The sequence below is a fragment of the Lissotriton helveticus genome, chromosome 2_1, assembly GCF_964261635.1.
Source record: "Lissotriton helveticus chromosome 2_1, aLisHel1.1, whole genome shotgun sequence".
Taxonomy (NCBI): Eukaryota; Metazoa; Chordata; class Amphibia; order Caudata; family Salamandridae; genus Lissotriton; species Lissotriton helveticus.
The window spans coordinates 1,509,739,508-1,509,764,547 of NC_136059.1; the positions used below are offsets into that span (position 1 = coordinate 1,509,739,508).

At 48.9% G+C, this 25,040-nt stretch overlaps 1 protein-coding gene across 8 annotated transcripts in view; it reads left to right on the forward strand.

Annotated features, from left to right (window-relative positions):
- The window catches only part of SLC4A4 (solute carrier family 4 member 4), an 893,491-nt gene that overhangs the window by 852,410 nt on the left and 16,041 nt on the right, over window positions 1–25,040 (forward strand). For all 8 annotated transcript variants that reach the window (XM_078676409.1, XM_078676410.1, XM_078676411.1 and 5 more), the window contains exons 20-23: window positions 1,776–1,848; window positions 12,755–12,823; window positions 18,825–18,998; window positions 20,301–20,462. In XM_078676409.1, coding sequence (XP_078532535.1) covers window positions 1,776–1,848; window positions 12,755–12,823; window positions 18,825–18,998; window positions 20,301–20,462 — 478 coding nt within the window. The remainder of the gene's footprint in view (window positions 1–1,775; window positions 1,849–12,754; window positions 12,824–18,824; window positions 18,999–20,300; window positions 20,463–25,040) is intronic.

Genomic DNA, 25,040 nt, shown 5'->3' on the forward strand with positions numbered 1-25,040 from the left:
ACCCGTTTCTTTAGAACGCTCGTACAGCAGGGGAATTTGCCCAGCGTGCGAGAGTTCCAAAGGTCATGACGAGCTGAGCTCGTAATGAGCACACGGGAACCGTGGCTCATGACGAGCTGAGCTCGTCATGAGCATGGAAGGGGTTAAACCTATGCGCACCAAGATATCCTCCTACAGGGAGATGCAGTCCCTCACTGCATTCATCTGCAGGGGAATGTCTGCCCCACTTTCAAATGCAGGCCTCTTGCTGACCGGCAGCTTCAAACAGCTGCTCCACCTTTCACTAATGCACTGCCCCCATTGAATGCACAAATTCTCAGCTGTGCAGACGACAGCACATTTACTGTAATAGGGTGCAGACGGCAGTGAATCAGTCTGCGGTGGGTGCAGCCAGTTAACAACAAACAGGGACAGTGCTTTCTATTCCTAATACAGACCCCTGTGTTCTGGGACGCCTGGACTGTTCCAACACCAGAACTTGTTTCCCAGCCTTTCCCATTCTCTGATGTATTTGCAATGGAATTTTGTTAAGAATCCTAAAATTATTTACACTATAAAAATGAACTTAAATTGCCTGATGGTTAAATATAACATGGAAGAGTCTAATTTCACTAAGCACTTTGTACACCAAATAAACTTCACCTGCAAAAGGTAGAATTTGCGGTGGAAATTTGCAAGTCTGCACACCCACCCTGGAAGCACAACATTTTGCAGGTGAAGAGAAAAAGAAAAAAATGAGAAGTGCTACACACATAACTGAAACACTTCCTCCTACTGATTGTTTGCCAAGCGAGCACTCTTTAGAATTATGTAAGTGTGGATAAAGAGAAGATCAATGGAAAGTGTTTCTATTCCAGTCTATCACCAGCACTACAGTGAGTGTTTTGTTCATCTGTGTTTAGTTAAAAAAAGAACACAAGGTCAAGTGGCCTGACATTTTGCTTCACAGCCCAGCACCGGAACCGCAGAATGTCTTGGTTGTCGAGTACCTACCCTGTCTAGTCCTGATTCCCCAACGTGCCTCTATTTTGCCTAGTCTACACTATAATCGTAATCGTAATCATACGCTCTTGTATAGCGCCTTATCACCGTAAGGTCTCAAGGCGCTTGCTTTGGGAACCCGTCCTGGTCTTTCCCTGCAAGATTACCCCTACTGGGCATCCCCAAGGTGAAGACCAGACATCCCATCACGGTGGGGCCGTAGTGGAGATTAAGCAAGCTATTGCCCAGAGTTGCAGAGTGTGAACCCACGATTCGAGTAGGCACCGAGGCGAGAATTATCGAGTCCGTGGACATTATGAGCTCAAGACCCTGCCGCGTCGGGAATTGAACCCTGGTCCCCGGGTCTGACCTCTGCATCAGGGTCTGCCTCCTCTAACCGGTGAGCCACACTTCTCCACTACACTAACTGTCCCTTTCTCTCAGTCTTGTGGGTTCTTATTCACACCTGCTTTTTCCATTTGTCAATGAATTCCATTCCTTTCCTCCTCCTGTTTACCCCCCTTTTTTTTTGCCTTTCTCTCTCCCACTCTGAGTCAATATCTGATGACCGGAAATATGTCTAATGTCCCTTACTTGCACCCACCGGCACAAATTAAGCACTGTTGTTTTTACTACTGTTAACATCCGACAAAATTATCTGTTTCAAGGTGAGTACAGTTGAAATCCCAGTTTGTTCATGGCTCACTCACTTCCTCTTGGATTTGAGGTAGAATGTGACTCAAGGCACCGGTAGACGATTTAACATAGATGATAACAGTGTGATTTGTTTTCAGGGAACAAAGAGTGACGGGGACCGTGGTCTTCCTCCTTACCGGTGTGTCTGTCTTTATGGCTCCAATTCTGAAGGTAAATATTGAAAGTAGTTCAATCATTGCACAAGAACCAGTGGGGTTTGCATACAGTATTCATATGTGCAGTGGGTGTGCTCCTGTTCAGACATCCTTTTCACAAATTAATATCTCTACAACATCCTGCATTCTGAAGAGCTCGGTATGAATGGTTTATCAGTTACTAGATCCATTACATTTATTTCCACACATATTTATATAGAAGGCTCGCTGTTTTCCATGTTTACAGATAAATGCAGACAGAAACCTGTCTATTTCCCTGCCTGTTTATATTTTTAAATGTGGGGAAAAAATTGAGAATATTATTCTTTGGACTTATTCTCAATTTTGCCAGTCCAATTACTGTGCGAGCTGACACAGAAAAGGGGGGCCGTGTCTACTAAGCATTTTGACTGCCTCAAATGCTTCAATTTGGCATACAGAGTCAATATAATACCTTTTCTTATGTACTAATCCGATTTTAGGAGCCAGAAAAGTTTTTTTCCGATTCCAAAAATGGGATTGCGAATGGCTAAAAATTTATCTAGAGGGCCGTGATGTAGGCTTTCCTTCCAAAACCAAGTCATTATCTAATATATTAGCATTTTCCATCTGAAATCCGGCCCCATAACATTGAGATTTTACAAGCACCTCATAGAAGGTAATAATTCATTCGTAAAAATTAAGGGATGTCCCTTGTAATCCAGGCGCGCAACACCCATTGGACTCAAAGGGCTTCAGCTCCCGTCGTGTGTGGCAGCCCGGGCTGAGACAGCTTCCCGGGCACAAACACAGCCGCACCTGAGCACTTCACAGGTCTTTAAAAGACCATTTGCATGTTAATGAGGCCTTGCTGTTGTTTCACCCCTTCTAAGAGCCCCTGCAGCACTACTCTGCATGTTGCTTAAAGATTCAGCCCCACCGAAATTTTTTCTGTGCCCCCACCCCCCCGAAATTTGGCTCTAGTTGCGCCTCTGTTGTAATCCCTTACCCTTTTTGAATATACATTTTATTTTTTAAGAGTAGGCAGTAGGCCTCTGCCAACTTTAAAATAAGACAAAAATAAAAACACCTTTCTATTAAATTCCGTCCCATTTTCTTTAAGAAAAATGGACAACATTTAGAAAAAGAAGTTTGTTTTATTAAAATATAATCAAAACCATGGTGGCCTGCTGATCCGAGAAGGCCACCTTCCCTGTGATCGCCTCCAGTTGTAGTGTATACCAACCAGAAACTAAGGGGAAAGATTACCACAAATCTGATACAACTCAATGAGACAATAGATTATCACGGAGTATAAATTCTTTAATCCAAATCATTTAATGTATTGTAAAATACCAACACTTCTGTATTCATTTCACCAACATTTATTCATATATACATGTATGGGTTAAAGGGTCAGGTGATATTTGTACTGTCAAGCCAGACCTAAAAGTCTGTGTAGGTTAATGACTGCTCTCCTCCCATCTGTGCTGCTGCCAGAGAAAAACAGCATACATTATCTAGTTGTCTAATACAATGTAATAGCATTCAAATGTCACCTGTGTGTCCCTGGAAGTTTAAGCTTAGGCAGTTAGATGCATAAACAAAATTATCACAGCTATGTGGAGGGCAAGCAGTCCATGTGTGAAAGCACACAACTTCCATCAAAGCATGTACCGCTGGCTCCCAAAATGTGGGTGGAGCCAAAGACTCTCTCTAGTGACGCTCACATAATTGTCTAATGACAGCTGCGCTGTCGAGCAGGACCATAAACAAGTATTGGCAATGCCAATACGTTTAGCTTTAAATTAATATTGTATGGTAACGTGAATCATTACAAGTTAACAGCATGTGTATTTGTGTGGAAGCTAACAAGTGTAGAATAATATTGGTGGACTGGGGCGTGGCCAAGATGGCGTCGGAGTAGGACGCTTCTTCGAGCCTCTCCGACACCAGACCAACAAAGCACCGGATAGCGGGGTCCCGGGGGTGCTGCCCGGAGTTTTATCGACGGCGGAGACCGCAGATGTCTGGCGGCGTGCTCCGGTGCCGTTAGCGGAGAGTTCCGAAGTCTGTGGAGGCCGGTACAGAGGAGCCGAGTCGTGGCCTCTGCAGCCGCAGATTTGCGTAACTGCGGAGCCGGACCGGGACGGGGCGGCCTCCGGTCCCGGAAGATATCGCTAGTGCCTGGGTCCGAGCACTGCGTCCGGCGAAAGCGGAGGACAGGCTTCATCGGAGCATTCAGGAGGAGACATCGGCAGCACAGGTCAGGGGAACTTGGGAGCCCCCAGAATCGATCGGAGCGGAGCTGGGCAGGGCCTTGGTAGCGGGAACCCTGACTGTTTGGAGCCGGGTCCGGACTACAGGACGATCGGCCAACGGGGGGTGACGACTGGAGCGTCTGGCCTGCGGGAGAGCGGACCGCGGAACGGACCAGAGGCAGGTGCCCGGCTGAGTCTGCTGGGAGTACCGGAGCGCACGCGGTCCGGGCCTGGCGGGGCCACAGTGACTGGGAGCCCGTGGGGGCGCAGTTCCCGAGCTGCCGGACGCAAAGTGTGCCAGAACAGTGGGGGAGAGAGTGAACCCTGCAGTGGCAGTAGTGTTTGCTGCCGAACTGGCCTGCGCCTCCCGGGGGACTTTGTGGGCTGCCCTGCCTCTCTGGACCCGGACATTGGCATCTGTGTGGAGGCGGATTGGCACGGGGGAGATACAGAGGCTGGGTTGCCTGAGCTGGACGCTGCCGGAGAGAGAGGCACGACCGCCAGTTACGTCTGTGGCGCCATTTTGGGGGAGACTTCTTCGTGGAGCTCTGCGGACCGGCCCTGCTTATTCCTGGAGTTGGCTGCTGGGGGTGGCCCTGGCCTGAGGCCCTCGAGCACATCCTGCGAGCTGGACACTGACTTTGTGGAGGAGCGGCGTCTTGGCCTGGTTGAGCAGCGGCAGTGACGCTGGAACCTCAGCGGGGGAGCGCATAGAACGGCCCGAGCGATCAGGACACTTGCGACCTGGCCACGGAGTGGGCGGTCTCGGCGGTGGAAACAGCGGCGCCATTTTGAAGAGTCCGTGGAGGGCGCTGGGGGGTTCGGACGGGCGCTTACTCTGGAACTGAGTGCTGCCTGGGGGGCACCAAGCACAGCCTTAGCATACCATCAGTAGGCTGAGCATTGAGACCGTGGTGGTGGCTCTCCCGTCCGGAAGTGGTGGAGGGACTGCAACTGGAGAGCAAGGGGACCGGATTGAGGGCAATCACCCGCACGAGGGGCGAACTCCTCTTGCTACGACGCGCGAGACGCCATCTTGGAGGGGCCTTACAATGCGGCCATTGGAGACCCGATCCTAATCATCCTTGGACCTGGCGGGGGCGCTGGCTGCGGAGGGATCACGCCCGATTTGTGTCTGAGCGCCAACTCCGGGGTGAGGATCGCGCCACCAGCTATCCACCTCCTGGAGTGGAGGGGTCTCCGGGTGCTGGCGGCACTGGCAGATTTGCGGACATTCTGGGGGCGGTGAGGCAGCACTGCTGAAGGGCCGTCCCGAAAAGGAAGGTCACCGATCTGAGACTTATCCTCCCAGCTGCGGATCACTGGAGCCTAGTGGTAGGAGTGCAGCGACCACTCACGGCCATGTCCAACCCGCAGCGCAGGGGGGGGGAAACAGTGAAGGAGGGGGCCCTCAAGTCGTCGCAGCAACCGGCGTCGCCGGGAGCCAGCGGGTCCTCACAACAATCAGACGACGAGGCGCCAGCGACTAAAGCGTTCATGAAGGAGCTCTTCGCCACCATTAAGGAGGACATCTCTGAGCTCCGTACGCAGTTAGCCTCGGACCTCAGGGAAGTGCGGAGAGACGTGGATGGGATTGGCGAGAGGGTGGCGGTACTGGAGGACCATGACCTTGGCATTGCGAATGATGTGCACCAGCTCCAACAGGACATCATACGCCTCACGGAGCAGAATCTGGACTTGCAGACCCACGCAGAGGACTTGGAGAACCGATCCAGGAGAAATAACATTCGTATCAAGGCGGTGCCATGGGACGGTGAAGCGGGGGACCTGCGTGGCTACGTTCAAGCCTTGTTTCTCCAGATCCTAGGGGATGAAGAGGTGCGTGACATCCAGATGGACAGAGTGCATAGAGTGGGGCTGCCCAGGAGGGGCGGGGGCCCGCCGCCGGATATCCTCGTCTGTGTGCATGACTTTCAGGTAAAGGAACAGATATTGAGGAAAGCTAGAACCATCACATCGTTGCAATTTAGAGGCCATCGCCCCCAGCTTTACCAGGACCTGGCGGCGACAACCTTGCAGAAGCGAAGGGACTTTCGGCCTGTGACCGCCTTCCTCCGGGAACGCAGGGTTTCCTACTCCTGGGGCCATCCTTTCCGGATTATCTTTCGATGGGAGAACAGGCTGAGGCAGATCAATTCCCTGCGCGAGGCGAAGGATCTACTAGGCATTGAGGAAACGGAACCATCCCAGGGGGCTCGTGGCTCGCCGTTCCGGAGGCGGCGTCGCTCTTCCTCCTGGCACAGGGTGGGCTCCTCCCCGGAGCGGCGACGCCCGGACCCAGCAACTACGGTACAGGAGAGAGGGGCCGCGGTGGCTTCGGTGGCCTCCGCCACCATGGCGGATTCCCAGACGAGTTCTGGAGCAGCGTGACCCCGGCATCATGGAATGGCGTCGGAGGGGCTCTTGGCCTGAGGTCCCCGGGGTATAATGGTACTTTTGGAGAAGACGCCCCGGACCTTGGACCTGGGGGTCACCGAGTTGACACCCCTACCCCGATCCCAGTCCAGTAGGGATCTTTCGAACCATGACCTGCTGGAACTGAAGACTACGAAGTTCAGGTTCAGTGCCTTGAGTTGCATCTTGTTGATCCTTGTTCTAGGGGGGGGGGGGGGGAGTTCAGTTGGGGGGACAGGGGCTTGAAGGGGGGTTGGGGGGCCGGTGGTGGCGGCTGGTGGATGTGTATGAGGGGTGATGTGAATGGGGGTGGATGTGTGTTTTACAATTCCTGTCTGTTCTTCAGATTTTGGGTGCCAACCTTGCTTTGCATTTCACAGTGGGGGGCGGGTTGGGGGAGGGGAGACGGGTGCACGGGGTGGTTGGAGACGGACGAGGAATTGGTAGAGGGATGGGGAAGGGTGTCCTGGTTTTCCTCGTCTGTTTGTGACATGGCGCAGGTGCGTCCCTTGACTCATTATGACTATTAGTATAGGCACTTGGAACGTGAAGGGACTCAACTCCCCGCAGAAGCGGCAGAAGGTGTGGAAGTACCTGACAGACCACCACCTGGATGTGGTTGGACTTCAAGAAACTCACTTAGCCAGGAAGGATGAGTTTAGGCTCCGCCATCGGCACTTCCCACTTATATACAGGGCATCTGCATCCACTAAACACAGGGGGGTTGCCCTAATGTTTCGAGCGTCCCTCCGTTTCCAACCGGGGGGGGTGAGCGGGGACAAGGAGGGAAGGTGGCTGATGGTGAAGGGGTTGCTGTATGGACGTATGTGCACATTTGTGGTGATGTATGGGCCTAATGCCTCGCAGAATGGCTTTTTGCAGTCCTTGCTGGATAAAATGGGGGAATTCGTGGAGGGCCAGTTGTTCTTAATGGGGGACTTCAATATGGTGTGGGATAAGGCCCTGGATAGCTCATGCACACAGAGGTCAGGGGCGGGAGTCTTTACCACTGAGACGCAGAGGCGGGTTGGGGACCTGGGGCTGGTTGATAGTTGGCGCTTCCTTTACCCCCAATCTAGGGACTACACCTATTTTTCACATGTACATTTGTCCTATTCTCGAATTGACCACATTTTCATAAGCCAAGCATTGAGGGGGGACGTCCAGATGTCCAGCATCTTCCCACTTTCAGTGTCGGACCACAGCTTAGTTGTGCTCGGGTTGCAGTGGTCGGTGGGGGGGGATGGTTTGAGGAAATGGTATTTCCCCGAGGCATTGACTCGAGATGACGTTGCATGTAAGGAGCTGAGGGGAGCCATTCGAGATTTCCTGGAGCTTAACCCGCCTTCAGATACCTCAGTGTATACTACTTGGGATGCATGCAAGGCCTCTATAAGGGGCACCTGCCTTAGCCTCAATGCTACTCTTAATAGGCAAAGGAGGACGGAGCGAGAGGCTCTTGAATCCGAATTAGCAGCACTGGAACAAGCGCATAAAGCCAACCCCTCCCGGGTGACCCTGCGGCCTTTAACTGCGGTTCGGGGGAAGCTCCGGGCTCACTATAATAACAGAGCGGAATTCACACTCCTGCGGCTGCGACGGACCTCCTATTCGATGGGGAACAAGGTGGGTAGGCACCTAGCGAGGCAGCTTCGAGACAAACGGGAGCGGGAATATATCGGAGGGATTAAGGATGAGACTGGAAGGGACCAACACAGGGATGGGGACAAGGCTGCTATCTTTAGCCGTTTCTACGCGACTCTATACAGAGGGGAGGACCTAGATCGGACAGCTCAGTCCGCCTTCCTGGCCGGCCTCCCCATACCCCGAGTTTCCAGGGAATGGAATGAGCTCCTATCGGCCCCTATCTTGAGGGAAGAAGTGATGGACGCTATAAAAGCTCTTAAGCTCCACAAGGCTCCTGGACCTGACGGGTACACGGCCACGTTTTATAAGACGTTCGCGGGTGAAATATGCGAGATTTTGGTTGCCCTCTTCAACTCCATGGCTACGGAGGGGCGGACCTCAAGATCAATGGCGGAGGCCTTAGTCACCATTATCCCCAAGCCTGGGAAAGACCCCACCCAATGCGCCTCCTACCGTCCGATAGCGCTTTTTAACCTGGACGCCAAACTATACTCTTGGATTCTCGCGAAGCGGCTTCAAGATCTGATGCCGGCCATTATCCATCCAGATCAATCTGGATTTATCAAAGGGCGACAAACCCATGACAATTTGCGGCGAGTGGCGCATTTGATCGAAAAGGCTGACAGATTTCGCTTACCTGCCGTGCTGGTGGGTCTAGACGCGGAAAAAGCATTTGACCGTGTTGACTGGGGATTTTTAAATTTAACGCTGGAAGCCTTTGGGTTCTCCCCCCACTTTGTGCGAATGATTCGAGCTAATTATGATCGGCCTGAATCTAGGGTGTTGGTTAATGGACATCGGTCTGCCTGCTTTCCCCATTCCCGCGGTACGCGGCAGGGATGCCCGCTTTCCCCGCTCCTCTTCGCGCTCAGTATAGAGCCACTGGCGATTGCGATCAGGGAAAGGGAACAGATTACAGGCATCCCCTTCACTGGCGAACAGCATAAGATTTCCCTGTTCGCGGATGATGTTCTCTTATCGTTAGGAGACCCTGTTCGCTCGCTGCCTCAAGTACATGAGGTTCTGTCTGAGTTTGAGAGGGTGGCGGGTTTTAAAGTTAACATGGGTAAATCGTACATCTTGAATTTGACACTGCCCCCTGACGTAGTTGAACAGGTGCGAACACTTACGCCTCTTTCGTGGTCATCCTCCTCCTTGCTCTATCTGGGTATTAACTTAACCCCCACCTTGGGTGGGTTGTTTGCCGCCAACTTTCCCCCAGCATTTGCGGCGACCCGTGGGGAATTGGAGAAATGGAAGCCAAAGTTCATTTCGTGGCTTGGTCGCATTCATGCGATTAAGATGGTGCTACTGCCTAAATTCTTGTACCTTTTCCAGGCCCTCCCCATACCTATGGACTTGGACTTCTTCCGGCGCTTGAAAACCCTGATGTTGAAATTTGTGTGGCAGGGGGGCCGGGCTCGGCTTCCGTATGCAGTACTTCGTCGGCCGCGGGGAGAGGGGGGGGTGGGGTTTCCCGACATGCATTTATACTATAAAGCGGCGCAATTACGAGTGCTGGTGGAATGGTCTCAACCCCTTTCGGAGAAGCATTGGCTACATATGGAGCGTAGTGTAGCTGGGAGATCCATCTGGGATTTGGCCTGGAAACCCAAGGTGGACCGGCCCAAAAACGCCTATATATGCACTCCTACTGGTACTGTCCTGAAAGTGTGGGACACGGTCACTGGAGATGACCGATGGACCACCTTTCCGTCACCGTTTACCCCTATCCATAGGAATCCGTCCTTCCCGCCGGCGGAACGCGGTGGTCCGTTTGCACAGTGGAGTGAGGGGGGCTGCAGAGCGCTTACCCACCTGTTCCATGGGACGGAACCCCTTACCTTCCACAACTGCATGAGGGACTATGGGGTGCCGCCCACTGAAAGGTTCCATCATACCCAACTCCTACATTGGGCTACTTCACCCGCAGTGAGAGATGCTGCTACGAGACAGCTGACGTCCTTCGAGACGTTTATCATCCACACTTCTTGTATGAAGGGTACGATTTCCTTCATATATAAACTGCTCTTGGACACGGTGATATTCCCGAGGCCCCGATATATGGAACACTGGGAGAACTGTCTTGAGCGGGACATTTCGACAGCCGAGTGGGAGGGGCTGTGGAGAGATGTCAAGGCCCACAACCATTCGATTGGCCTTAGGGAGGCTCATTTGAAACTTATGTATGACTGGTACCTTTACCCGTCCAAGCTGCACCGCATTTTCCCGTCGACCTCCGACAGGTGCTGGAGGGGGTGCGGTTTGCTGGGAGATTTCCGCCACATATGGTGGGATTGCCCAACCATCAAGCCTTTCTGGTCGGAGATACTGGCTCACATTAAAGAAGTGGTTGGATATCCGATCCCGGAATCCATGGACTATGTCCTATTGGGGCTCCGTGACCCGATGCTGACGCACCAGACTAGAGCTGACAAACGGATTATATGGTTGTGCCTAGGTGCGGCTAAATTGACACTGGCGGCGGCATGGAAGAAGCCGACGGCGCCGGCGACCTCCCTATGGCATGCGCGGTTGTGGCGACTGCTGAGTTTGGAAAGAGTGTCCGATATCTTTCTGGGCAATTTTAAGAACTTTATGTTTACATGGGGCCCCTTGGTCAGGTTTCTATCCCGGGGCCTTCCGTCAGCAGTTTGCCCGTCAGCACTGCGAGCACTCCACCTGTTTCAGATTTGATTTGGGAACGTATGCGTCTGAGTATGAATGAGTACTGAGCTGCCACCACGGGTGAGGGGGGGTGGGGGGGTGGGTTCGGGTTGGGGACTGTTGATTCCTTTGTTTAAGCGACTGCCGGCAATTGGTGCTGAACTATAGAGGACTCCGGCACTGAGATGTCCCTAGATGGAGGCGGGGCTTATCGCTCACTGCAAACTGATGGAGGTCTGATAAGAGCCACTAATACGATTGGATACTGACTTGGAAGTGCCAATGTGGATTATCCTCCTTGCATCTCAATGCTTTGGTGGGTGGGCATTCCCGGAGTCCCCCCTGTGGGACCCGTTGATTTTTGTCGCTCTGTTTGATTGGTTTTACCTCTGTCTTTAAATCAATAAAAATAACTTTGACAAAAAAAAAAGAATAATATTGGTGTAGGTTTAAAGATCAGGCGACAGTTGCACTGTTAAGCCAGACCAAAAATCTATGTAGGTTAATGGCTCACCTCCTCCCAGCTGTGCTTCTTCCAGAGAAAGGCAAACACCATTAATTATCTAGTTACCTAACATACTTTTACAGCATTGCAATGTCATGTGTGTGCCCCTGAAATTCAAGCTCAGGCAGCTGAATAAAAAATGTAATCACAGCTGGAGGAGTACAAGCACATTATTCGCGGAAGCACAATCAAAACATACTCCTGGCTGGCAACATGTAGGCGCAGCTAAAGCCCCTCTCTAGAGGTGCTCACATAAGTGTCCTGCGACAGCTGTGCTGTCTAGCCAGACCATAAAAAGATGTATTGAGACATACGTTTAAGGGACAGCGTTTGGTTGCCACCTTGTGGTAGCTTGCTATCACTGCACCTAACTATGATTGTATTGCACTGCTGTTACGTATTCAGTTCAGTAAAAACCAGATACGCAAACCCTTAAAATAGGCAGAGATCAAACAACAAATGATATAGCATGAAAACCGTGCGGCGAAAGCGCAGACCACTACTCGCAAAATAAAACGACAGGTCGGCTTCTGTACTATTTCCATGTGCATGTTTTAGTACCGTGGTGTACACGTTGGAAAATGCAAAACTTACCGGTCACTGATTAAAACCAGTGAAGTGGTAAATGGCTGTCAAGTTTGCTTTTTAAATCACACACACGTAGCTTGCATAATCATGTTACCAGCAGTGTCGTGTCCGTGCATTGATCCTTCACGGTTGATTAAACCAAGGCATAGAAAGGTGACGTCTCTGTTTCAAGGTCATGTCGTGTAATGTTGTACTGTTCAGCTTATTAGACGTGTTTACATTCAATTGGAGAGTAGGCACTTCTCACAAACAAGCAGGTACTCCGGTACTAGTGAGTACCTGCACTTCCATGTTTCCATTTTAAGCACTGGCCCGCCTCCTTCTTTTGCACACATGTGCTACTGCACACAGGATAAAACCAAGCATAAATCATGTGTGGGGTGCATAAAAAGGAACAGACAAGCCGCAAATGTGTGTCAACTCCAGTGAGTGGTAATACAAGCTATCAGGGGCGACCTAGGAAGCACAAGCAGACCTGGCAAAAGCTTTCACAGCAGTCCCACTCCCTTTCTCTTTCTCTTTCCTTCTGCTCTCTTTCCCTTACTTTTATCTTTCTTTCCTCCCTCCCTTCCTCTTTCAGCTGTCTCTGCTTATGCCCCTTCTCTGCTTGCTGCTATGAACCGCTTGGAGCTGGAGAAAACGATAGAGGCACCAGCAGCAACTGTAGCCCCCATTCCCTTCAGCTTTGGGAAATACCCAAATGAGATAGATGAAATGCCAGGCGGTGCACAGCACTTCATAAAATATGAAATACATTTCATAGGTTTTAGATATGCATGTCTGTTGAGAACGTTCAGTTTTGGGCACACGGTCCTTTGTGCGACTAATAACCTTTCTCTCCCTTCTGTTCCCCATTTCAGTTCATTCCAATGCCGGTACTGTACGGGGTCTTCCTGTACATGGGTGTCGCCTCTCTGAATGGAGTCCAGGTGAGTTGCCATGGTAACGCTGCGCCTTGTTTCCGTCGTTCAGGTCCTCACAGGTGTCCTCAGGGTGAACCGACATAATCATTAACCATTGCTCCTTTTTCCCTTCCTTGTTCACCTTCTTTCACCTCCCCCACGCGCCTGATTTCCGCATTATCGATTGGTGGTAAGGTTAGCAGGTGTTTACAAACAGTATCACGCCTACCTTATCTTCTACTTGGGGGTAGAAGTCATTTCACAGGAAAGCAGGCGCCTAGAAGGCTTTGAAGCTGCGGTGGAAGCAAACACTGCAAATTGCTTAAGCGTCTTCTTGGAAGTTGGACTCTCCCATCCGAACCACGCGCTGACGGCTGATTATGAAATGTTGGACTCTCCCATTCGAAGTCACTCGGTGACGTTGCGGTTTATGAAAACAACATGCACTGAGGTAGGCCGCACATTGGCCTCTTTCCTGGAATTCGAGGCCCCGACGTCACTGAGGGCCGTGTGAAGGAATGTAACGGGCATAAAGGTGAATGGTTTATTCCGGGCACTTTCCTTTATTGAGTACAGCCATGTACCCTTGCATACATGCCAACATTTCAACTTCGATAAGAGGGAGAAATATGCGTTGGTGGAAAGACCTGAATAACGCGTAACACGAAACGGGTCAGACGTAACACAAAATGGATCACAGGCAGTGGTGGCTGGTGATATTTGAAAGCGGTGAGGCGTAACCTTTCTGTCGGAGTGCACCGTGGCGGGAGAGCGCAGCAAGCGTGACCGAACATCTTAAGTGGGCTTCAGGGGGGGGGGGGGGGGGGGTTCCCCCTGTACATTTTGAAAATAGAGTGGGTAAATGGTGCATTTTAAAGCAAATTTGAGAAGCAAGAAGGTTAATAAAGCAACTGCGAAAGTGCAGTTATTACATTAATAAAGAGATGTCATATAACATGTAGATAGAAATGTTTCTGAAGCTAGGCTCTGCGTTATTCAGGTCTTTCCACCCACTCTGTCTCTACCCTTTATACTCCCGGGGTTCACTGTGCACTGTCCCTCATGTGCTCTCTGTCTCCTGCACTTTCTGTCACATTCACCTTTATGCTGCCCTAGGTTTCTGCTTCCTTTCCTCCCTGCTCTCTGCCACGACCCCTCTCTGGCTCCCGTGGCACTTTGGGGCCCCAGCGCATATTTTCCTCATCCGCAGAGTTTGACCCTCAGCAAAAAAGAGAATAAGCATTTTCAATGGAATGGGTCTAACATTTATACAAGTTTGAGCTATTGACATTGCAAATGACAATGCCTTTTATTTATGTTTTAAAAACAAAAATAAAAGGCATTGTCATTTGCAATGTCAATAGCTCAAACTTGTATAAATGCGACACCTATTGTATTGCCAATGCTTGTTTAAAAAGCGGGGCAGGTGCACGAAACAGACTCTGTATAGCACTTCCTAACATTCAAACGGGTGTTATAACTTAACTCAGCACAGGTGACGGGTCAGTAGAGGAAGCAAGGAATAAATCAGAGGAGAAGGCTCTTTGGGCAGATTTCTCTTCTAAATAACTTCCTTGCATGAAGACGCACATTAGAGCAGCAGGTAACCTAATTAGTACTGGCATCGGGTTTCTAGATGCAGGAATCGGGAGGCGGGAGACTAGCCTTCAAATCGGTAGTCTCCCGCCTGAATCGGGAGGGTTGGCATGTATGCCCTTGTGTGTTGCGACAGGAGGCCAAGGGTAGACACGCCCCTTTACCATTGCACTTGGAGAAGCCAGGAAGCCTCTTGTTGCTTTCCCGAGTCCCGTTGTAATTTTTTTGATTCAAAACACAATTACAAATCATGCAGGAAGAGACACAGCTCAGGTAATTTCCCTCTTTTGCATTTTACCCTGACAAGTCCTAGTGAAATGCAAAGAAAGGAAACAGCTTGGGAAAAAAAGCAAAGCACTGAGGAATCTGTGCTCAAAAGCCCAGAATGATTCAGTAAACCCGCACCAGGTAAATACCACAAGCCAGGATATCAGGTTCTATTGGATGAGGAATTTCCAAACACAAAAACGCTGCCCTGTACTCTCGCTGCAAAATTCTGCGTTTTTATTCGAATAACTGAAAGCAAAGGTGTGCAGCATTGAGGGCCAGAACCCTTCCACAATGCGAGAACAACCTCTTTTGTGTGAATATTTCCCACCTAGTTTCAGTGGCGTGATTCTCAAAGACATTTGTGATTCTGCAGCTGCAGGCCAGCTCCTTCGCTTAGGTGCAGATTCATAAATGATGGAAATGTGCAAAGTTTCCAAGAGCGTGCTTGGAAGCCCGCAGTAGTCACAGGTCTCCAGGAGTGCTCCTAATAAAGGTTTGAAATCCGAATGCGACCAGGCAGAGGCATTTCTGCCTGCATAATTGTACATGGTGTACTTGCTATACATTTATGCAGTTACACTTTGTTTTTCCCTGGGGCAAAACCTTTTCCCATAGAAACCAACCAGTGTTAAGGGAGTTCTGTTTCTATCCCTGCACTGCAATGGGATTTACTCATGCAATTGATATGATTAAATCTCCAATCATTTACAGGGTAGAATTGGTCAAAAAGAAGTTTGTAAAGGACACAAACTCCCACGTTTTTGGCAATTGCTGAACATTTCCATGGCATGCCAATCTTGAAATGCTCACCCACCACCTCTGGAGTGGTCGAACAATATGACACCATCGTCAGATAATATTGTGGCTGAGTAGATGAATATTGTGCCTGGGTGGATGCATTTAGAATATTGTGCCTGAGTAAAGGAATTTACAAGTGCAAGTTCGCCGTTTACGAATTGCTTGCAATCGCAAATCAAAGCAGTTGAATGTGCAAGCTGCACTCGCGAGCTTAAATCGTTTTGTGAATTGGGCCCATTGATTGTACATGAGATGATATGAACATCTGGCAGTGATCCAGCCCTATGAATAGCTTTCAATGCCTTTGTCAAACATGGAGTGGCCTGTGAGCTGTCCAAGCCAGATGGAAGTAACAGGTAGGGCTCTTCAGGAGACCTGCAACTGACTGTGTTCTGTGACTTTCATTGCTGCTGCAGGCTAATTTGCTCCTGCGAAGTTTGATTAGTCCCAACTCACAAAAAGATATGCAGAACTCTATTTTTGGGTATTTGTGGGAGTGACTGGCGAAATTCGCTCTTGCAGAATTATTCATAAATACTGCTAAATTGCTCTTTATTATGTGTAATTGTGTGAGAAGCATATTCCTGCATTTAGCGCTATTTTCTCAGAGCAAAATGCACCCATGGTACCAAAATGGGCCAGAGAATGCATTTTGCATTAAGAAAATGGCACTAACTGCTACAGGACACGGACAGCAGTAGCCAGCAGCTGCTCACTAACTCTCAGTTTCTTGTTCCTGTGCTCCAGCTGTGGGATTTGTGCCCCAGATTACTCCTAATTACTCAAACTGGCATAATCACGTAATTTTGGTAATTTCCAATCTCAAGAGTAATGCGTAATTACTGAAATTACTCGGATTACTCTGGCGTAATTAAAATTTCTCCCAGGCCTAATTTTGAGAATTTGCTTAATCTTGTGAGCCTATGCCTGGAAATATAAGTGAATCTTAGCATTACATGCATACACCTCAGTCACTATGCTTTCTTCAGAAGGTTATCTGCAAGGGGGTCACTCCACTGGTTTATGCTCTGGAAAGTTATGAAAGCACAAATTTCTTTCTTTTTTTACCAATATGTCCTAGAGAAGCCACAGGAGATCCACAGATTATGTGAGCCATAGAAATCCCCCAAAGGGGACTCTGCTTTGATTTTTGACTTCAGACGTCCTGAGACGAACAGGTCATTTCACTCCAGCTTGACCTTAAAATCCTTAAAAACGTATTAAAATGGTGCTGCCACTAGGCATGACCTCTCATTTTCCGAAGGGTGCTATGGGATAGATATCTCTTCTGGATCCACAAGGCTCTTTTTGAAAACACACAGATCACCTGCTCATAAAACCACAGTTGCTTTCTAGTGGACATAAAGCCCAGCGGTTTACGTTGTACTACATTCCCATCGAAAAGGAGGTTTAAATTGTTTCTAGTCTCTTAGTAACTAACAAGATCATTTAACCCTGGTGAATGGTCTGTCTTCCTGCCAGGTTAGTAAAATGCGATACCATCAGCTCGCCCGGCAGAGGACTACCCTCCAAATTTGGAGATCCCTGCCAAGCAAGCAGGGATCTATGTACCTTCAGTGGAGCCACCAATGTAGGTACTACACTGAACCTTATTGTGCAATGCTGTGTTTGTAGCTCTCGTGGCAATTCAAGCGACAAACTCCTAAAGCAGGAGTTTTTTCCTTAAAAACAAAAAAATGGCCTTCACGGACAAAAAAAATTCTTCCTGCCCTTAGGGCCATTAATTGATATTCTTGTCTGTGGCAGCATCCTTTGGATCACGGTCAACGGAAGAGAATAGTGACAATTGAAGGGGCGGATCTGCCTGATGAGCGTTGCCCCCTCATGAGCATCGCCCCGTCTGCCGCAGTTCAGCATGCACACACAAATAAATTAAATTAAATGTCATGCAATGCCATTTTATTGCCATGCCATTTTATTTTCTACCGGCTCATGCAAATGTGCGGGCAGGGCTGAATCCTGCATTCTAGGATTGCAGCTGACCCTGCAGTGCACATGTCGGGTTTGTTGGCTTTCTTGCTACAGCTAGCCCAACACGGGCACTGGAGACCCAGCAATTCCCTGGGTGTGAAGCAGCCAGCAAATTGCTGGCACATGCCCCCAGTTTCAAAATGAGCACTGGGTTAGCCTGCTCCCACCAATCTTGGAGCTGCTCTCAGCATGAGAGCAGCTCCAGGATTGGTTGGATTTACGTTTCACAAGCAGGAAGGAAGTCCTTTCCTTTCCTGCTCGCAATTGGGGATAGAAGTGCTGTACCGGTGAGAGCAGTACTAGTGAGTTTGGGGCCATCGTGGACAATTGCCCGGCCTTAAATGTGGTTTGGTGACCGCCAATATGAATTGATGTCCTTGGGACGGACAGGACGTCAGGTAGGAAGTTCCATTGGCAGAGCCTCCACTGACAGAATCCTTGCTGTTACTCCAACTCTCAATAGGGCATTGGAACTGTGAGCTTACCAGTTTGGGAGCACTGCCAGGTTGTCGCAGGGCTCCTACTTTGCCAAACTACAAATGACCCTCTAAATCTCTACAAACCATTGCACATGATAATACAATCCCAGGTTTTCTGTTACCTCCAAAAGCTTTCTGGCTTTGTTCAGTAGCATCAAACAACATATATTTTCACATGGACTTGTCAAATTCTGACTTACTCTGTCGCCTGGAAGAGTCTCCTAGATGTTAACATGTTAACTAAGAATATTGTTGTTGTAAATTCACACTCCTGATCCCAGCCGGTCCATGTTTACCCTTTTGACTCTTCTCAGCTCTTTCTCCTCTCCCACACTATTGAATTGTTGGAGTGGTTCCCTTTCAGTGTATTCCATCAGTTTCACAGCAGCAATTCCAAATGAAGATTGATCCAGTCTGAAAGCTTACACTGCACTGTAGCTTTTCATGGCATGAAACTGACCTGTTATTCCCCTTTAATGAGGACATGCCCCCTGAGAGAGACTACTACTTGGGTCATCCAGAAATTAATTTGAATTATTTTGTGAGTTATCTTCCTTTCCTCAATGTATAACGCTTTAGTCTCCACACAGACTCCTTTTAATTTTTCTCTGAGGCATGCATGCATGATTTATAAAACTGCACGTCTGTGATCACAGCACGAAACACCATAGGGTAGCAATGCCCAAAAAGGCATGTACTACGTCCAGCCTTGCAAGTCGGACAACTGCTTCTCCTAGGATTGATATTAAATTTCCAGTGGGCAATGTATTTGATGATATGACTTTTTCGGTTATATACTACTCTCATTGTGTACGGACGACGTGTTGGTTGTCTTGACGCCTCAGCTCAAGTAGATGACCTTAACTTTTCCTCTTCTTCTCCCCCACGCCAAGTTTATGGATCGTCTGAAGCTGCTTTTGATGCCACCCAAGCACCAGCCGGATTTCATCTATCTGCGTCACGTCCCACTGCGTCGAGTGCACCTCTTCACGTTCCTCCAGGCGGTGTGTCTGGCCATGCTCTGGATCCTCAAGTCAACCGTGGCTGCTATAATATTCCCGGTGATGGTACGTGAAAATAATTTCCTTAACTTCACTGTTTTTTCCATTGAATCACCAAGAGATTATTAAAATTATATGATCATAGGCCAACAGAACCGCAGGGTTCCATCCTCAGCCCCCTCTTCTTCAATCTCTATCTTAGACCTTTGGCAGACCTTGTTGAAGAGGCAGGACTAACCTTTATGTCATATGCTGACGATTCTCAGATTGTCTTCTCACTATCTAAACCCCAGGCTTCATCTTCGTCTCCCTTAAGAGATGGCCTTCTGAAAGTCTTCAATTGGATGACAACTAACCAATTGAAACTAAATGGAGATAAAACAGAGATTCTCCTTCTGGGCAAACAGCAAGAGCTGTGGGGTACTCCACACTGGCCTGACCAGATGGGCAATCTTCCAACTCCAGTGACTCATGCTAGGAACTTGGGAGTAATACTGGACAATTCCTTGTCCATGAAGCACCAGGCCAACAAAGTAGTGGGCCTCTGCTTTACGATCATGAGGTGGCTCAGGAAGATCCTTTGGATGCTGCCTGTCCCCATGCAAAAAACAGTGGTCAACGCCTTAGTTACATCCCGGCTTGACTACGGGAACATCTTATATTTGGGTGCAAACAAGGCAGTCACAAAGAGGTTGCAGCTTGTTCAAAATGCGGCAGCCCGACTTCTCTGTGTTATACCCAAGAACAACAGCGTGTCTCCTTACCTACGTGAGCTGCACTGGCTAAGGGTTGAAAATCGTATCAGGTTCAAGGCGTTGAACTATATGTTCAAAATCAAAACTGGTACCGCACCCAAATACCTCCAAATACTGGCCTCTCCCTATATTCCAGAGAGAAATCTACGTTCAAAATCAGCTGAAAAATTTGGCGTACCTAGATTCAAACTGGCCAGGATGGGAGGAAGATCATTTGCTTACCTAGGCCCATCCATCTGGAACACCCTCCCTATCCATATTCGAAAGGAGCAAAGTCTCACCAGGTTCCGGAAAGAGATAAAGACCTGGTTGTTTGACCAGTGTCTTTAAAATATCCACTGCTGTTTTATCATCATTGTGTCTGTGTTCTTAGGCGCCGGGAAACCCTTTTTGGGTAGCTGTCTGCGCCATATAAGTTCAAAAAATAAATAAATAAATAAATAAATGACCCCTTGCCCACCCCTACATCCCAATGGATCGCTTAATAAAATTATAGTCATATTTTTATGTCAATATGTACATTAAATTAGCATATACATTGGGTAAGAGGTCAAATGCCATAAATGTGTGCATATTTTGACTGTTGTCGCTGGCTACTATCTTTCCACTACAGATCCTGGCACTTGTGGCTGTCAGAAAGGCAATGGACTACTTCTTCTCCCAGCACGACCTCAGCTTCCTAGATGACGTCATTCCAGAAAAAGATAAGAAGAAAAAGGAGGACGAGAAGAAAAAGAAGAAGAAGAAGGGGAGCGTAGACAGCGACGTTGAAGATGTAAGCAACGTTTGATTATTTCCAGCAACGCTTTAGTGCAGCGCTAGCTTTTTAAAATGTTTTTTGATGAAGTCACAGAGCTCAGCCCAGCTTTGAAGCCAAGGAGGTACCAGGGGTGGGTACCTGAGTGTGTAGAGGAGGGCTCCAGAGGGTGGTAAACCAGAGCTAAACCGGCCACTCAACACCAACATCTTCAGCTATTTTGCAACATTTAAACTATTTCTAATATGGCTGCAGCCATGTCCCATGGATTGGAGGTTCATGATTCTTGTGATCAACACCATTCTGCTAAGGCCTATAGTGCAACAGGTAGCCAAGTGCGGGTTCCAGTTTTCAGGAAAGATGCAATGTGTTTGCTCCATGCGCGCTAGTGTTTTTTTTAAAAATGCTACCGACAATAGAAAGCACTTCACAGGACTTCCTTTTGCAGGTGCAGACTAGTTGCAGCATTGCTTCGGTATTGTTCTGGGGTAGTTGAGCACCATTTTTAGGTTTAGCCTGGGCAGCGCATGTGCTGTCGGAGAGGCCTGATGTATTCAGGTAGGGACATAAAGCTCCACCCACTCTCCACCCATATTTTTCATTGACTTGTGTCATTGACCACTGTTAACTGTGGCTGTTCACTGGTCAATAGGCTTAGTAGTCCCTCCTTAGGATCGTCTTGTCTCATTTTGTAACCTCCCATGGCGACATCCCCTGTTACTCTGTAGGCTTTAATTACAGCCTCCAGGCGCTATTTCCTCAAATAGCTTGTACACGCTCTCTCCTAATGCTTTAAAAAAAAAATGTATAGCATGGGCCCGAACGAATTTGCAATGTAATAGGTCTTGCATTTGCGAAAGTTTAACCGCTTAACCGCGGCGGCAATTCCGCCGCAGTGCGGCAGCTTTGATGAGTGGGCGAGGTCCCGTCGGCCAACGGACGTGCGCAGCACTATGGAGGTAGTTTTCGCGACGGCTGTTGGCCGACGGGCGCATGGAAGGGGATATGCTATTCGCAGTGTAAACGACAATCCCTTTTATTTATCTGTTTTAAAAACAACACATAGGAAAAAGGCATTGTCATTTACAATGCCAGTAGCTCAAACTCTCTTAAATGCGACACCTGTTGTATTGAAAATGCTTGTTAATTTGTGGCTCTGGTATCACAATTAAGTGGGTTGTCAAAAGAAAACTGCAAGTGCAAACTTTCAGCATGGCTATTGACAGGCTCATGGCAGTAAAGGTTTGGAAGAAAGCATTATCACCCAGATCTACTTAACATTAGTGCGGGCGCTTGAGTGACGCAAAGTGGAGCAATGATAGCGTCAATCGGTTTCAGTGTACAAAAGGATTTGTCCCTAAAGGTTGTTGCACGCATCGTGTAGCACCAGATCCTTGATAATGTATGCAAAGGGGTTGGATCCAAAAAACACAGATCATTGACCGATAAAAAACGCAATTGCTTACTAGTATACAGCACAAACACTCCTAGGAGCAGCACAAACTCCCCCAGGAACAGCACAAACACCCCAGGAACACTAAAACACCCCTGGGACTAGGAACAGCACAAGCAGCCCCAGGAACTCCACAATCACCCCAAGGAACAGCATAAACACCCCCAGGAACAGCACAACCACCCCCAGGAGCAGCACAAACATCCCTAGAGACAGCACAAACATCCCTAGGAACAGCACAATTACCACCAGGGACAGCACAAACATCCCTAGGAACAGCACAAACATCCCTAGGAGCAGCACAAACACACTCACAAAAGCACAAACACTCCTAGGAACTGCACAAACACCCCCAGGAACAACACAAATACCCCCATGAACTCTATAAACACCCCTAGGACTAGAAACAGCACAAACACTCCCAGGAACTGCACAAACACTCCCAGAAACAGAATAAACACCCACAGGAACAGCATAAACACCAACACCAACAGGAACAGCACAACCACCCCCAGGAACAGCTCAACCACCCCCAGGAACAGCACAAAACATCCCTAGGAACAGCAAAAACACACCCACGAATAGCACAAACACTCCTAGGAACAGCACAAACACCCACAGGAACAGCACAAACACCCCCAAGAACAGCACAAACACCCCCGGGAACAGCAGAAACACTCATAGTAACAGCACAAATACCACCAGGAACAGCACAAACACTCCTAGGAACATCTCAAACACCCCCAGAACAGCAAAAAACACCCCCGGGAACAGCACAAACACTCCTGGGTACAGCACAAACACCCTCAGGAACAGCACAAGCACTCCTAGGAATAGCACAAACACCCCCAGGAACAGCACAAACACCCCCGGGAACAGCAGAAACACTCTTAGGAACAGCACAAACACCCCCAGGAACAGCACAAACACCCCCTAGGACTTGGAACAGCACAAACACATTCGTGCACTGACACATCAGCTGGTCATGTAATGTGGCGTGACCCGGCTGTGTGTGGAATCCTAGCGCCAAAAGATGACCGGTCCAAACAATGACCATGATTCTGGAAGGGTAACCATGCGTCATTTTTCCATGTGTAATATGTGTAACCTTTGTGGAAGTTGCAGATAGCACCCAAATCACTCTCAGGGGGGCCTCATAAGTGACGATAGCGCTCAACTGCAAAATAGCGCTTTATTTGGACCTGTACTCATCGGCACAACACTAAATCAGGCCGACCATTACATTAGTGCAGCACTGTTTGCATTGCAGACGACATCATGGGTGCACACGTTTTGTAGATACGACACTGCACTGTTTCACTAAAATATTGCTGTGTAAACCCACTGTGTGCTTAACTCTCAAAAGGTTACAATTTGTAGGCTGGGCAGCCCATGACAATAATGCAGCGCCAACTGGCTATTTCTCGTAGCGCATGCTTGCAAATAGTGACTGATAGTTATTCTTAACTCGCCTACTAACTCCTCATTTGGCCAATCAGCGCCAGCCGTGTGCGCACCTGAACATGCTCCGCTCTCCTCCTGTGCGGACGTGTTTTGCTCAGTCACGCGGTAAATGGCATTTCAGAGTTTTATTCTTAATCCCGGTTTAACATTTGAGCCGGCAGAGGAGCGTGATGTGTTGGATTTTGGTAGCTGTGACCTGCGCTGAGCATTATATCCATGACATTTATGCAGCTAATGATCCTATCACATGCTACACCCTAGCCTGGCCTTTGCGTGAACGGATTTTTCCCTTAACCTTGGCCATGCTGGTGTTTTAGGAATTCACAGGGGCAGAGATAATGCAGTGACCGGGGAGGGCCACTGGGGGCGTCGTGGTGCCTCGTGGCACTGCTTCCTTCACAGGTAGGGTGACCAGAATTTTAAAGTCAAAAACCGGGAAATTAACCAAAAATAGAAGAATAACTATAATGTTACTTCATGCGAGCTCGCAGAATGACAGCACTCCTCTGCAGAGAATTACAGAACAGGTTGTAAGAACAAACATAAAATAACATTTTAAAATCCAATAGCTTTCCTGTTAATTACATCGCTTTCTTGAAACAACTGCTAACTATCCCTGCTTTGTAAAACATAAAAAAAAACACCTCCCGCCGTTTCAGTCGACCAGGGCATGAGCCAGGGTCGGATTGGGATCACAATTTGACCTGGGCACTGACGAAAAAAGTGGCCCACATTCATGAGGCGTGGTCCATATTTAAGGGGCATGGCCCACATTCAAGGGGCGTGCCCTTTCATGAACAACCATTTGCACAGACAAGGAATGAAAGTGGGAGGATACTGTTCTTGCGCAGGACACAGGGCCAAGGTGACAATGGCCTACATGCTGAGCAACTAAAAAAAAACAGCAAGACCCCTTTCTGTCACAAAATTATTCGAGCCCTCCAGCGCAGGAGCATCTGAAACGCAGCAGAGCCCCTGCTATTACTAACCTACGTAGCCCTACCCAGACCTTCAGCTCAGGAGCACATAAACAGAGGTACGGCCCCTGCATTCAGTAAATTAATCAGCCCTCCAGGCCTCAGGGCAATGTCCTGGCAGGGGAGCACCAACACAGCTGCTGGGTCATCCAAGGTAGCCAGGTAGCGGCTGAGGTGAAGATGGTGCTAGTTCCAAACATCACCTTGCCCCCACAGCGAGACCCATTCTTCCTCGCCAACTATGCCCTAAATGTGAAGGGCTGTGGGCGAGGTGTGAAGACTAACACTGTTTCTGGGCTGCGTGGGCAGCAGGGGGGCCGAGGTGAAAATGGCTCATAGGCCTGAGATACACCTGGCCCCCTGGGAGGCCGATTCTTGCAAACAATCACCCCTCCCCAGCCCAGCCTCAGCGTGATTGCTTGGCAGGGCAGTGGGTGAAGGAGAGGCCACAGCTGATGATCGCTGTACGGCCTCACAGCGAGGCTGCTTTCATTTCTCTGTCTCTGCCTCAGTGCCATCTGTGGGCCGTTTTTTTTCTCCTTTTCCTAGTCCACTCTCTGTGGACTGGGAAAGGAGAGAAAAAACCAGCCCACGGAGGGTACTGAGACACCGGCCCTGCGGCCGATGCCCGCCTTGCCAATCCGCCCCTGGCATGAGCTAAATTTCCTGAAATCCGCCTGGACAGCTGGTGAAAAAACTGAA